At 35.0% G+C, this 13,083-nt stretch overlaps 1 protein-coding gene across 1 annotated transcript; it reads left to right on the top strand.

Moving 5' to 3' along the window:
- Positions 1–1,116: 1,116 nt before the first annotated feature.
- Positions 1,117–12,756, top strand: LOC124944621 (ribonuclease II, chloroplastic/mitochondrial-like). Its single transcript, XM_047484920.1, has 14 exons — positions 1,117–1,460; positions 2,011–2,170; positions 2,329–2,442; positions 2,537–2,614; positions 2,683–2,814; positions 3,248–3,466; positions 3,590–3,772; positions 4,049–4,111; positions 4,189–4,295; positions 4,371–4,520; positions 5,012–5,171; positions 8,135–8,530; positions 9,276–9,500; positions 12,344–12,756. The coding sequence occupies exons 1-14, from the start codon at positions 1,183–1,185 to the stop codon at positions 12,470–12,472; spliced, it is 2,394 nt and encodes a 797-aa protein (XP_047340876.1). The 5' UTR covers positions 1,117–1,182; the 3' UTR covers positions 12,473–12,756.
- Positions 12,757–13,083: the final 327 nt, after the last annotated feature.

The following is a 13,083-nucleotide window of genomic DNA, read 5'->3' as shown; positions in this document are numbered from 1 at the left end:
ATGGGTCGAAATAAGGGAAATGAGGCAACATCAACAATAGTGTAGGATTCAACACAACAACAACAATGGAATGATCTAGTCTCGACTTAATATTCATTCACATCACTTTTGTCCTCCTCTCAAACATATCCAAAGATAATAATTGTGGGGATAACATTAAACGAAAGTAGTAACTGTATGAAAATGTTGTAATATAATATTTATGGGGACAACATTCAACGTTAATATTTTAATGTAAAAGAAAAATAACATACAATTGAGAATCCAAAAGATATTAATTGTGGGGATAACATACAAACATATCAATTGGTCCCGAACATGGCCATGTACATGACTAATTGCTCCCGAACATGGCCATGTACATGACTAATTGCTCCCGAACATGGCCATGTTTAGAAACAATTGGTCCTGTACATGGCCATGTTCAGGAACAATTGGTCCTGTACATGACCATGTTCGGAAATAATTGCGACAGAAAAATAGGCTTTCGAATGACAAAAGACAAATAGTGTTGAAGACTTACCATTTTTGAACGGCGATGAAGAACGAGAAGACAAAAGAACGAGTATTTCCGAACGACAATAAATGCGAGAAGACATAATGAAGAACAATGAACTAGGGTTTCGTGGCCTTTTGAAGCTTGGCCGTTTCTAGATAAATGAAAATTGCGGAAGAAGAATCATTTCTGGAAGAAGAAACTTGCTGGTTTCTGGATAAATGAAAATTGTGGAAGAAAAATCGTTTATGGAAGAAGAAGAATACGAAGAGACGGGCGAAAAAAAGACGAGAAAATAAGCGACAACGCAACATGTCAAGTAGATTCGTTATTTTGTTTTTGTTTCAATTCGTTGCTCCTATAGTATCTTTTTAAATAAAAACTCATTTAAATGATGTATTTTGAATTTCTTAAAAAAATAAAATAAAATAAAAAATTACACATGAAATATTTGAATAACTATGCAGTCTGATATTGAGAACTCAGGAGTGCAGGAGGACCAGTTTTGTTAAATTATACAAGTTTCAGACTTAATTGTGCGAATTTAGAAGATCGACTTCAAATCAGACTCACATCCCAAATTGGAGTATGAAATAGTTACAGCGGTCTTTCTTCTCTACTTATCCTTAGCCACACCAAATCTCTCTGGAACTGCCTCTACATGTTTCTTCTTCCGTTCCAAACATATGTGCATACTTATGGCGGTTCCAGCCGTGAACACCTTCTCAATCTTCCGCTATATGTCGTCGCCTCCACTTGCTTCCATCCGTTGTCATCTCTGTCAACTCCCAGCTCTACAATGTCGAAGAATCACCAAATCCGTTTACAATATCCCAAATTCACAGCTGCAAAGTTTAAATTTCCATGCTGTGACTCGAAATTATTCCGGTCAAAGTCTTGTTCATACTGTTATGGAGGAGCTCCAGAACATGCGGAAGCGGAAGAAAGTTCGCGCCAGCAATAAGTAATTTACTTTCTGTTCATTTACAAATGCGCATTTTTTTACTAATATGTTCTTGTTAGAAATTCGCTATATTTTCTATGGACTTTTGCTTGTTCTTGATAAATTAATGACTTCAAATGTATTCATTTTGTACAAACGAGATTTTACTTTAAAATTCCTTCTCAAAAAGTATAGTTAATGAATATGGCCGCTGGATTAGATATGGTATTACTAGAACTGAAAACATTACTCCAAATCAATGCATCAATACATTTGAGGTTAAGGTAATGGTAGACTTAGAATTAGCCAAAAAATTCAACAATACATCTACCAGTTTGATGTAATGATTGATGGAAAGTTCTTTAAGTCTGTAAGCCTAAAACAACCTTAATCTTCCTCCTTTCTATCAAAAAATTGATATAAGACAAGGTACTAAGTTTCTCTTTTGGGTTTTCTTATATATTAGAGGAACCAACTCTTTCATTTTGTAGTGAAATTCTATGAACTGTTTCTCCTGACATCTTCACACAAGTAGAATATATCATGAACTTTTCTTGGCTCTTTTGTACAGCATGGGGTTAACAAGCAATGGGCAGCTTCTTGAAGATAAGCTTGAGAGAAGGGAACTAAAAAAAGGTTTCCTTTTGGAATTCAAAAAAGATTCTGATAGATTATTGCTAGCTGTTGCCCAAAAGCCTGATGGAAAGAAGAACTGGATGGTTGCTGACCAGGTTGTAGAATGACCTAAATGTAGTTTATTGAATAGGTTGCTAGATTCTGATTATAACTTTTTTTTTGTTAGAAGGAATTCTGGATTATTATTTTTCTCTTCTTTTAGCGGATTAAGATCTATCTGGTTCCTATTAATCTGATTGTTTTGATGATGCAGCATGGTGTTACAACTTCCATTAAACCACAGCAAATAACTTTTATTGTTCCTGGTGTTGAGAATTTTGACCATGCAGAGATATGTGATTTCATACAGAAAGCTCAAGATAATTTGGTTGGTTCTTCTTGCATTTTGTGAAAACATGTTTATTTTCCCCTTTTGGCCATAATAATTTGATGTATGTTTTTATTTCGATAATATGCTACAGGATCCTTCATTGCTTGAATTTGCTTGGATTGAGCTTCTAGAAAATAGCAAGTCAGTGACAGTTGTAGAGTTAGCCAAGGTAAAATAATTCGACATTGTTATTAATATATTTTATTGTTCATATAATGATTTAGCTCATTCTGACAGATGATCTTTGGTAGTATGGAGCCTCTTGAAAGCTATTGCACCCATCTCTTACTTTCAAAGGATGAAATTTACTTCACAGTGCTGGAGAGTAGAGGTCCTTGTTCTGTTTATGCTCCCAGGACAGCACTGCAGGTATGTCAGGATGATAAGAAATATATAAAACAGAATTGTGGGGTCTTTGTAACTAGGCTGAATAATAATATTGATGAGAAAGTAGTACTCTAGAAGTTCGAAAAAGACACCTGAAAGCGTGGCCAGTACTGGAGCCAAAAACACAGAACAGTCCATGGGCGACAAGCGCCCGAGATTAAGTGATGTGTCAATTTTTCTTCTATTTAAATGAAGTAATGTTTAGGTTTATTATGACATGTTACAAGCATTTTAGAAAGGTTAAAGTTGTGTTCTTATTACAAGTCTGTGACAATTGTAGCAGTTTGTCGCAAACCATTTCTACTATGTCTGCTTACTTAATATTTAGGTGAAACTTTTGTGTTAGCTTACATAATTATGATTTTTAAAGGTTTTGCTTTGCAATATATTTAAAGAAGAATTGGTGTGAAATTAGGTGGAAGAACATAAACACAGGAAGCTTTTAAAGGAGGCTGCAGATAAGGAGTTTGATGAGTTTGTGATGTTACTAAAATCAGCCAAGTCAATGCCGCCATCTGCAAAGCCCAGTAAAACTTCATGGAAAACCGACCATAAAATTCATCAAAGGATCAATTCACTTGAAGCTTATGCTATAGATGCCTGCAAAAATGATGATCAAAAGACCGCTGGAATGGTGCTTGCCTAGCCTCTTCAAATTTCTGCATTTTTTCAAAGTTGGTACAACTGTAATGCACATGTCATCTTACTGTTACACAATCTCTTAATATCTTTGTAAAGATTTGTTTCTTGTCATTAGATCCTGAAGGCGATGGGGCTGGCAAAGACATCATCTTCGGCAGTCGACCTTCTTGTCAACATTGGGTATTTCCCTGTTCACGTCAATCTGGAGCTGTTGAAACTCAACATTCATACTCACCACTCAGATGAAGATATATTAGCAGCTGAAAGTCTTCTTTTAGAGTCTATTGATCTGGATGAAGTGAGTTTGATTTCAGTTCTATGATCTGAATATATGCTGGGTTAGTAAATTAAAATATGCTTAGTACCATAAAATTCAAACCTTTACTATTTATTGCTAAAGAGATTGCTAAGCTTAACTTCTTACACCCCTTTGGATTGTTATTAATCCATCTCAATTTGCACCATTATGTGCATAAATTTATGGCTAATGATTTGGTTTGAAGACTGAAGTGTATCCTTGTAACTTTCCTTTGTTCATCATTTGCTTACTCTAATTATGTACTCCTTAATATAGGCTGACAGAATTGATCTCACTCACCTGAAAGTTTATGCAATTGACGTTGATGAGGCTGATGAGGTAAACTTAGAAGATTTTCATGTGATCAGCTTCCAATCAAAATATTTCTTATTAGATATAACTGGATTGATATGCAGCTGGATGACGCACTAAGTGCAAGACGGATGGAAGATGGCCGGATTCAAGTCTGGATACATGTGGCAGATCCAACTAGCTTAGTTCAACCTGGTAGCAAACTAGACAGGTATCTTAAAGGTTAAACTATACAATTGTAACTGCAGTTTCTGTCATTTGTTTCTCAGAGATCCATGCTTTACAGAGAGGCTTTGAGAAGAGGAACATCTGTCTTCCTTCCTACTGCCACTTATCCAATGTTCCCTGAGAAACTTGCAATGGAAGGAATGAGCTTGAAGCAGGGAATGCGATGCAGAGCCGTAACTGTATCTGTTGTATTACATTCCGATGGCAGGTGTGGCCATTTTTATGCTATGCAGTTCTGAGTTGCGTACTATGCTGAATATGCTCATGCATGTTATACTGTGTACTGTTCTATATATGCATATCTTCCCTTTCAGATAGGTTCTATAATTAGTGATAAGCCATGGGGAAATTTTCACAAGAAGTTTCAAGAATGCTTATTCCTACTACCTACAGTATATTCTCATATAGAAAACTGAAAGTACTGTACATACTAACAATTGTGGCTTAGGATTGAAGTAGCCTTTTTTTTTGCGAGGGGAAGGGTTCTGGAATCACTTCTTAAACCAATTGACCATGTATTGTTTTCATGTGTTATAACATCACTTACTAGCTATTACTATACCTCCACACAAAATAGTTGAAGGATTATCCCCTGTAAATATATGCGGATGGGTTGAATGCTAAGTGCTGCTAGGACAGGTACTATGTTCTTTCTTAGTGTGTTTGGAGTGGCTATTACAGCACATGTATCTCTCTTAGTATTGCAGAAATTTCAGTGGAGAATTCTATTATTAAACCGACATACATGCTGACATACCATAGTGCAACTGAACTGCTTTATCTGAACTTAGAGGAGGAGGGTGAACTGAAGATTTTAGAAGAGGCTGCATCTCTCCGGTTTCATTGGCGTCAACAACAGGTTACCTCATTTGCTTAGAGTAAATTTTTTTTCACCAAGTATTGGCATAAAACTGTAATATGGAATTATTTATTTTATCAAAGCATGTTATTGTTTAGGAGAAGGCTCATTTGCTTACGGCTATTCTCTTTGTGCTTATGAAATTGGTTTAGCTTGATGCACAACTATGATTTTTTGACCATTAAGGTTATCCATATGTGCCACTCCGTTTTCTTGGAGCTGGAATGTGTTTAGGCCTTGTTCAGATTGGGTTATTTGACTATCTTCAAATAACCTACCATCTTTTCACACAACCTCTCATCCATCATATCAATCAAAATACCAAACTACCTTCAATTTCATTTATCTTTTTTTAATATTTTTCATTATATATTATTAATACCCTTAAGTCTTGTCACCAAAATAATCCAACTTTTATAACCCCAATCTGAACATAGTTATTTAAGCCCACGTGTTATTTAAATAACCCCAATCTAAACAAGGCCTTGGGAAAATATAGGCTTCGTTTGATAACACTTTCTCTTTCTGGATCCGGATTTGGACAGGAGCCATCAATAAATTTATGAACATGTGCCTTACTGGTCAGTTTCCAAATGTATTTCCTTTTGGACCAATCCAGATCATAGTTGTCAATAGCGAGCGTAGCGCTATCTATAGCGAATAGCGTAGCGACCATATGTAGCTATAATGCTCAATAGGCTACGCAGTTTGCAGCCAAGCTTTTGTCGCTATAGCTCATATAGCGATGAAAACTATGCCTATTGCCCCCAAAAGCGACGTTTTTTTCAAAAAAATAATATTAATTTCTATCTCCTAGACTTTTCATCTCCCCAAATTTTTGTCACTTATTTAAGTTTCAAATTTTCTTTTGTCTCTTCCTTTTTTTTTGCACGCATCTTTTTCTTCTCTTATTGCTTTACTCTCTAGCCTTTTCCTCTTCTTCCCTCTTTCCACATTTCCTTTTCTATTCTTATTGCTATCGTGACATCATTGATCCTATCATATTAAGTGAACCAGATGATGACAATGAATGGTTGACAGGGATAATACTAAATGAAGAAAATCATAACTATTTTTATGATGGTGATGATTTGACTTGGCAAGATGTAACCGATATTATTGGAGTTGATGAAGCTTATTATACATTGAGGAAATCCATAGGGACCTCAAATACAACTTTATCACACCTTTAGGAAGCTCGAAGGCAATCACATCTAAGTTTAGGGGGAAAAGATTAATAGGAACATCTAACACATTTGATCTTTTAGATGAATATGAATTTGATTTCGATGAAAAAAGTGAAGAAGAGAATGATGTCGAGCATTATGCAATTTCAAATGAAGAAGATGATCTCGATCTTGATGAAGAAAATGATGAAAATGAATTTAGATTATGTTTTGAACTTTTTCTAGTTTAAGAATTGATGGTTTTATGTTTTGAACTTATATTTTTGTTATGTTTTTTATTTTTGATATTTATATGCTTTTTTACGCTTTATTTTCAAATAGCCCTCGCCATGCTATTCGCTTTACGCCATAGCCATGAGCAGTTTTGACTCTATTGAGCGCTATACGCTATTGATAACTATGATCCAGATGAGATTTAAGAAATCTGACATAAGAAATGTTTTCAAATGAAGATTATATGCGGAAATTGAGAGAAAATAAAGGGACTTCATTATTTCGGAATAAATTGAAATATGCTACAATGGACCACCCTGCAAAACTATCTCAAGAGCGAAACAGACAAAATTTAATCTATAAAATAGGAATGGCTCTATCTACTAGAAACTTAATTAGATTGGAGATAAATACAAGAGTTAAATTGTAGTTACTGAATAAATATTGCAACCACTAATATACTTACTGTTATGTAATAGGGTATACGTGTAATAGTGATATGGTTAATATTGTAATTATGTTAGTTGAGGAAGTTAGTGACATATAAATAAGGGAGTGGTGTATTGTGACGGGTTATGAATGGTGAATGTTGTGGAATATGGATTTCTCATGTGAAAGGTTTAAGCCATTTTCCTTTATTCTCAAGTTGTTCACTATATTTCTCTAAATCCTAGATTTCTACTCTTATATCAGTGTATTAGAGTTATCTTTCTTTTCTTGCACTGCACATGTGAATCACTTTCAACAACCTTCTCCACGATCAAACATAATGACAACACAAATTTGTCATGAGAAACCAGAAGGAATCCACTGTATGGAGGTTGAATTCTCTATTATAGGAGATGCATCACATTTTCAACATATCACATGGATGTCCATATCGATCCTATTACAGTTGGTATTATTGAGTCAACAATGGAATAACCAGTCATGTTGATCACTTGGAGATGCTTCTTCACCATATTCCATCTATTGTTATACAATCATCATGTTGAATGACATTTACTCACATGATTTATGAGGCGTTCCGTGATCGACATATGTTAGTACTTCGCATCATGGATCAATCTCCGACCACTCACTTTGACCGGACAATTTTGTTTTGCATTGTCATTTGGTCAACTTGGGGTGAAAAGAACAAATACATTTTTAACGACATAAACATCAATTTTAGACTCTTCGTTGTGAGCTTTCTTTAGTCCCTTGTGGGATTTGTGTCTTCCATTTTTTACTCATCTTTTGTAACTCATGGCCAAACAGGCCATGACTTGTATCTTTTTTTACTTTTCCTCTCATTGTAAATGCCATTTTTTTGCGTGGACTATGTTTCATTTAATAAAAAAGGTGGTATTATTTTGGTCTAGGACTAGGATTCTGTTTGCATGAGATGTTTGGGTTGTTTTTGTGTGTTATTTTTGGTCTCATTTTCCATCCTTGGAAGTTATGTTGGCCTAGTTTGATCCCATCCCTGTCTCACCTCTGTTTGTTTTATTTTTTTAAAAGAAGTCATTGATTTCTATCTAATTGTTGTATGATTCTCTCAACCTTTATTGAATTGTTTAGGGAGCAATTGACACAACGACAATAGAGACACGGATTAAAGTGGCTAATCCTGATGACCCTATGCCCTCCATCAATCTATATGTTGAAAATCAGGCTGAACCTGCAATGCGACTTGTCTCGGAGATGATGATACTTTGTGGAGAAGCTATAGCCACTTATGGTTCTTCTAATAACATTCCTTTGCCGTTTAGGGGACAACCCCAATCAAATATTGATGTATCTGCATTTGCTCACCTGCCTGAAGGGCCTGTTAGAAGTTCAGCTATTGTTAGGGTAATGCGTGCAGCTGAGATGGATTTTCGGAAGCCTGTCCGCCATGGAGTTTTGGGGCTTCCTGGTTATGTCCAGTTTACTTCTCCCATTAGACGATACATGGATCTTCTGGCACATTATCAGGTTATTTTCTTTCTTTTGTTCTTTTTGTTGTTGTTTCCGGTTCAAGGAGAAGTAGACTTCTGTTTGACAAATTTGTTTCATTACTGTATACAGTTGGATCCTAGTACCTGAGTTATCAATCCATAACTTTTGTTGCACATGTGTGGCTTGAAATTATAACAGTAGTAGTAGTACAAGGATAGTATGTAGGTTAGTGGGGGTTAATAAGTTAGTATCTTATAATTAGTAGAGTATGTAATATTTGGAGTAATGAATGAAATAGTTATTAAATCTGGATTATATCTCTCAGGGTTATGCCGTTCTTAGTCTCACCTACATTATTTCTACAAATCCTAGATCTCTAGGCTGGTATTTAACAATGCCATTAATCCATTAACCTACTAACTTACTCAACTACTACTAATTACCTACTACTACCGTTACATAATGGACTACTAGTGGATCAAGGATAACTGGGGTTCTATCAAGTTTTATGTTTTTTACTTTGCACAAGAAGATACTAGTTGAGGAAACTTCTTTTAAGTTTTATGCAATTTTTATTTTCTTTCAGGATTCCTTAGTACGGAACTAGTGAATAGTGATTCCTTTGCCAACTTCAAAGCACATACTTGTGTTCTAGATATAACTAAAATTGGGAATGTTGTGAACTTGCTAATCATTTTGCACCACCCTGTTTGTTGATCAAATAAATTTAACCTTATATTTGCTAATTGGCATATTCCTTGTCCATGCAATCCATTCACAGGTGAAGGCATTTCTTAGAAGTGACTCTTTGCCTTTTTCATCTGGTCAGCTTGAAGGAATGGCATCAATTGTGAACATGAATGTTAGAATCAAAAAGAAATTGGGCAACATCAGTCTAAGGTATTGGGTATTAGAGTACTTGAGGAGACAACCAAAAGAGGCAAAGTTTCATGCTTTGGTCCTTAGATTCATCAAAGACAAAACAGCTTCTTTGTTGATAATGGAGGTAAATCACGTTGTTCTAGGATTATCAACTTATATAGACTGGAATCTTTACTCATAGTAATTATCTCTAGGTTTATTTCTATGTTTTATTTTGTTTAAACTTGGTTAAGTGATAATTATGAAAGAGTATACATAAAATTAGAATTAGAGGAAATGAAGATTGATTAGGAATCTTGCCTAAATTTAGAAGATTATGTATACATAAAAAAGGCTTGAACGTGGATTGTGAGTCGTATGACTTGTGAGGTCAATTATCATGTAGCTAGGAGTGAATGTGAGAGAAGATCTCTCTTGTATGTTAATGAGTCCTCTAAGTTCTTTGTCCATTCTCAAATCTGAAATAATTATCTTGAACATTGTCGAGTCCAGTAAGTTCTTTGTCCATTCTTAAATCTAAGTTCTATAATTATCATGAACAAAATATTGAACTTCTCAAAAATATCAGTAACCATACATCAGTTTTTGAGGCTCAACTCTATTATGTGAATACTCATATTAAGGTACCCAACACGAAAAACATTGGGCCATAAGTCACAACTCTCAACCAACTCCAACTTCTACAAAAAAATCACTTAGGTATGATACTTGAACATGATTGATTTTTACCTTGTCTAACAATTTTGATATTCGAAAAGCTTTGAGGAAAGGAACTTGATTATGCACTATGTATTGAATTGGAAACTTCATCTCTTACAACAAACTATCCTCCAACTACCGAGAGCATGTCACTCCCTATGACGAAACTCATATCTAAAAGATGTTAGTGAAGCACTCAAACATCCTTAGAGGTGATGATGAGGTATATGCCTTACGGACAAATAATTCATTCACTCTTTCAGTCACTCCGAACTCTCTCTTATTCTTAATCCTGAACATGGTCTATTTGCAATTTATCAAGGCAATTGAATATAAATGGATCTTTAAAGTTAAACATAAAGTCGATGGAACAATCATCAATCCACCTGGGTGACTCAAGTGAAAGAGTCATGCCAAAGAGACCAAAGATCTGTCAAAGAGACCAAACATCTGATTCCTACTAAGGTGACTCAAGTGAAAGTCATGCCAAAGAGACCAAAGATCTGCCAAAGAGACCAAACATCTGATTCCTACTTCCTACTAAGAACGCTCTGATTTAAATGGGAGGCCATGGCGGTGGGGTCGTGTTAGCAATCTGCAGGAAATTAACCCTTTGACTGCCAAATGATTCTCACGAGTGCAAGTTAGGACTAAAGGAACCTCTGAATAGTATGACATTGATTATCAAAAAAGTTTTGTCCCAATTGCCAAATTTTGTTAAACTAAGACTTGTCTTTGCATCAAATGGCCATGAAAAATGACTTGCTAAATGACAATATGTATGAAGTATACATGGAAACCCCTTACATGTCTTTGCATCAAATGGCCATGAAATCCCCTCTTCTAGCCTAACGACATTAAGAGGGGATACTAACCCTAAGTTCTTGGGTGCTAAATGACAATATGTATGAAGTATACATGGAAACCCCTTACATGTCTTTGCATCAAATGACCATGAAATCCCCTCTTCTAGCCTAACGACATTAAGAGGGGATACTAACCCTAAGTTTTTGGGTTCGAGCCCGTCAGGCGACAAGTTTTGCGCCTGGTTAAATGGTTAAGTGTGTTTGCGGTGACATACTTAATCTGTTGTCCCATTTTTTTTTTTAAATTGCTATGAAAAATGACTTCGTAAATGACAATATGGATGAATTATACATGGAAATCCCTTTAGCACTAGGTGCTTCAAAAATAGAAATTTTCCTAGACTCCACAATTCATTGAATGACCTCATTACTCGGTATAGTTCTAACAGATTTGTAAAATCTGTGATTAAACACGAGTTAGGTAGGTAACTCAAATTGATCACAGTTTGTTTATAAAGATATAAAGTCGAAAGAAGATAGCAATTCTCGGCGATATCTTCCTCATCGGAGATGATGAAAAAGAATTCAATTTTAAACAATAGATTTTGAAAATCCCAAATTCTTTCTTGGGATGGAACTAGCACGGTCAACATCGGGCATATTTGTGTCACAATGTAAGTACTCTTGAATCTATTAAAGGAAACAAGAATGCTTGCAACTAGTTGACACACTAATAGATCTATTGCAGGAAACAAGAATTCTTAGTTACAAAATAGTTGACACACCAAATGGCACACCAAACATAATAAATTGGCTCAATAAAGAATAATACATTGGTTGGCAAAGAGACATATCAACGATCTTCTAACATAACCCTTTAATGTTAGCCAAGAACGAAAATTGAGATGTTCTTATTTGTAAAGTGGAGAAGCAAAAGAACAACTGGTTGTTTTCAAGACAGTATTGAAGCCGAACATAGAACTTTAGCCTTCGCAAATTTGTGAAGGAATATGGATTCAAAGAATACTAAAAGAACTTCATCTCAGAGAAGGTTGAGAAAAGGGTTGTGTAACTTTCTCACCTTGAGTTACACCTTCATCCCGGCTTAAAATGGCTGACATTCTCAACAAAGTTCTCCCTAAATCAAAATTTTGAAGATTTAGTAACAAGTTAGGTAAGTACAATTTGTAGTTGGACAACCCAACTTGAGGGTAGTGGAAACAAAATTCCTATTATTTAGGAAATAAGATAGACATGTAAGTTAAAGGAGAGCTTTATAATCTCCTTTTAATTAGGAACAAAAAAACTGTAAGTGGTTAGCCTCTCTCTTGTGCATATTCTCAAGTACTTTAAAAGGGAACCCAATCACAAATGATTAATCGAATTTGATGCCCATTAAGACATGCTAGGTTTTCGTTATGCTCATGATTACTTCTCATTCACTATTTTATACACTTGGCAGGTTGGCATTCAAGCTTCTGCGTGGGTTTCTACCGGAGTCCAAATCGGCGATGAAGTGGAAGTTAAGATTGTAGAAGCTCATCCACGGGATGATATCCTCACTTTAAAGGCACTTGACCAAAATATTTAGTTTCCATAAAACCTCTACTCAACTATGATGAAGGAGGAAAACCAGCATTTACCAGATCACCAATTGCAAAGACAACACACTAATCTCTAATCTCTGGTGAGTGCTTATTATTGACTGGATTTCCAGAATTAAAGCAAATCAATCACATGAGAAATGGATCATTGAGTAGACATATGATTAATCAAGCTGTTTACATATTGAAATGGTTCCTTGTAGACAAATTTTAAATGTACGAAAATTTTAATATTTGTACATGATACATATATATTACTACTTTTTGTGTTGCTTTGGTATTATTAGCTTTTTCAGAAAACTGTTCTTATTATTCTTATGGTAGTCCTGATAATTTTGATAACGTTGTTCCCATAGATGGTGTCGATTTCAGTTTTTCCCACTCGGTTTGAGTTGTTTGACAATTTTCCAGCCTAAACTAGTTTTGGAGTTGGTTATAGGAAATTCAGGATGGTATTCACAATGCTTAGAAATCAAATTTGAATTTGTTTTATATTGAATTATTTTTGTATTACATGTCTCTGGAAGTTTTAATGAATTTGTGTGGAAGCTCTTACATATGTTACTACTATTTTTAGATTTTTATTTTCAAATTAAAA

This window comes from Impatiens glandulifera, chromosome 7 (assembly GCF_907164915.1).
Source record: "Impatiens glandulifera chromosome 7, dImpGla2.1, whole genome shotgun sequence".
In the NCBI taxonomy this organism is placed as follows: Eukaryota; Viridiplantae; Streptophyta; class Magnoliopsida; order Ericales; family Balsaminaceae; genus Impatiens; species Impatiens glandulifera.
Note: the sequence above shows the minus strand (reverse complement) of the source record. Positions and strands in the feature narration are given on the sequence as shown.

Excerpts from the sequence above, each read along its gene's own strand:
- LOC124944621 (XM_047484920.1), top strand. The coding sequence starts at position 1,183 with ATGTGCATACTTATGGCGGTTCCAGCCGTGAACACCTTCTCAATCTTC. Across the intron at positions 2,615-2,682 it reads CAGTTGTAGAGTTAGCCAAG|ATGATCTTTGGTAGTATGGA; the intron begins GTAAAATAATTC and ends TCATTCTGACAG. Across the intron at positions 3,773-4,048 it reads AGTCTATTGATCTGGATGAA|GCTGACAGAATTGATCTCAC; the intron begins GTGAGTTTGATT and ends TCCTTAATATAG.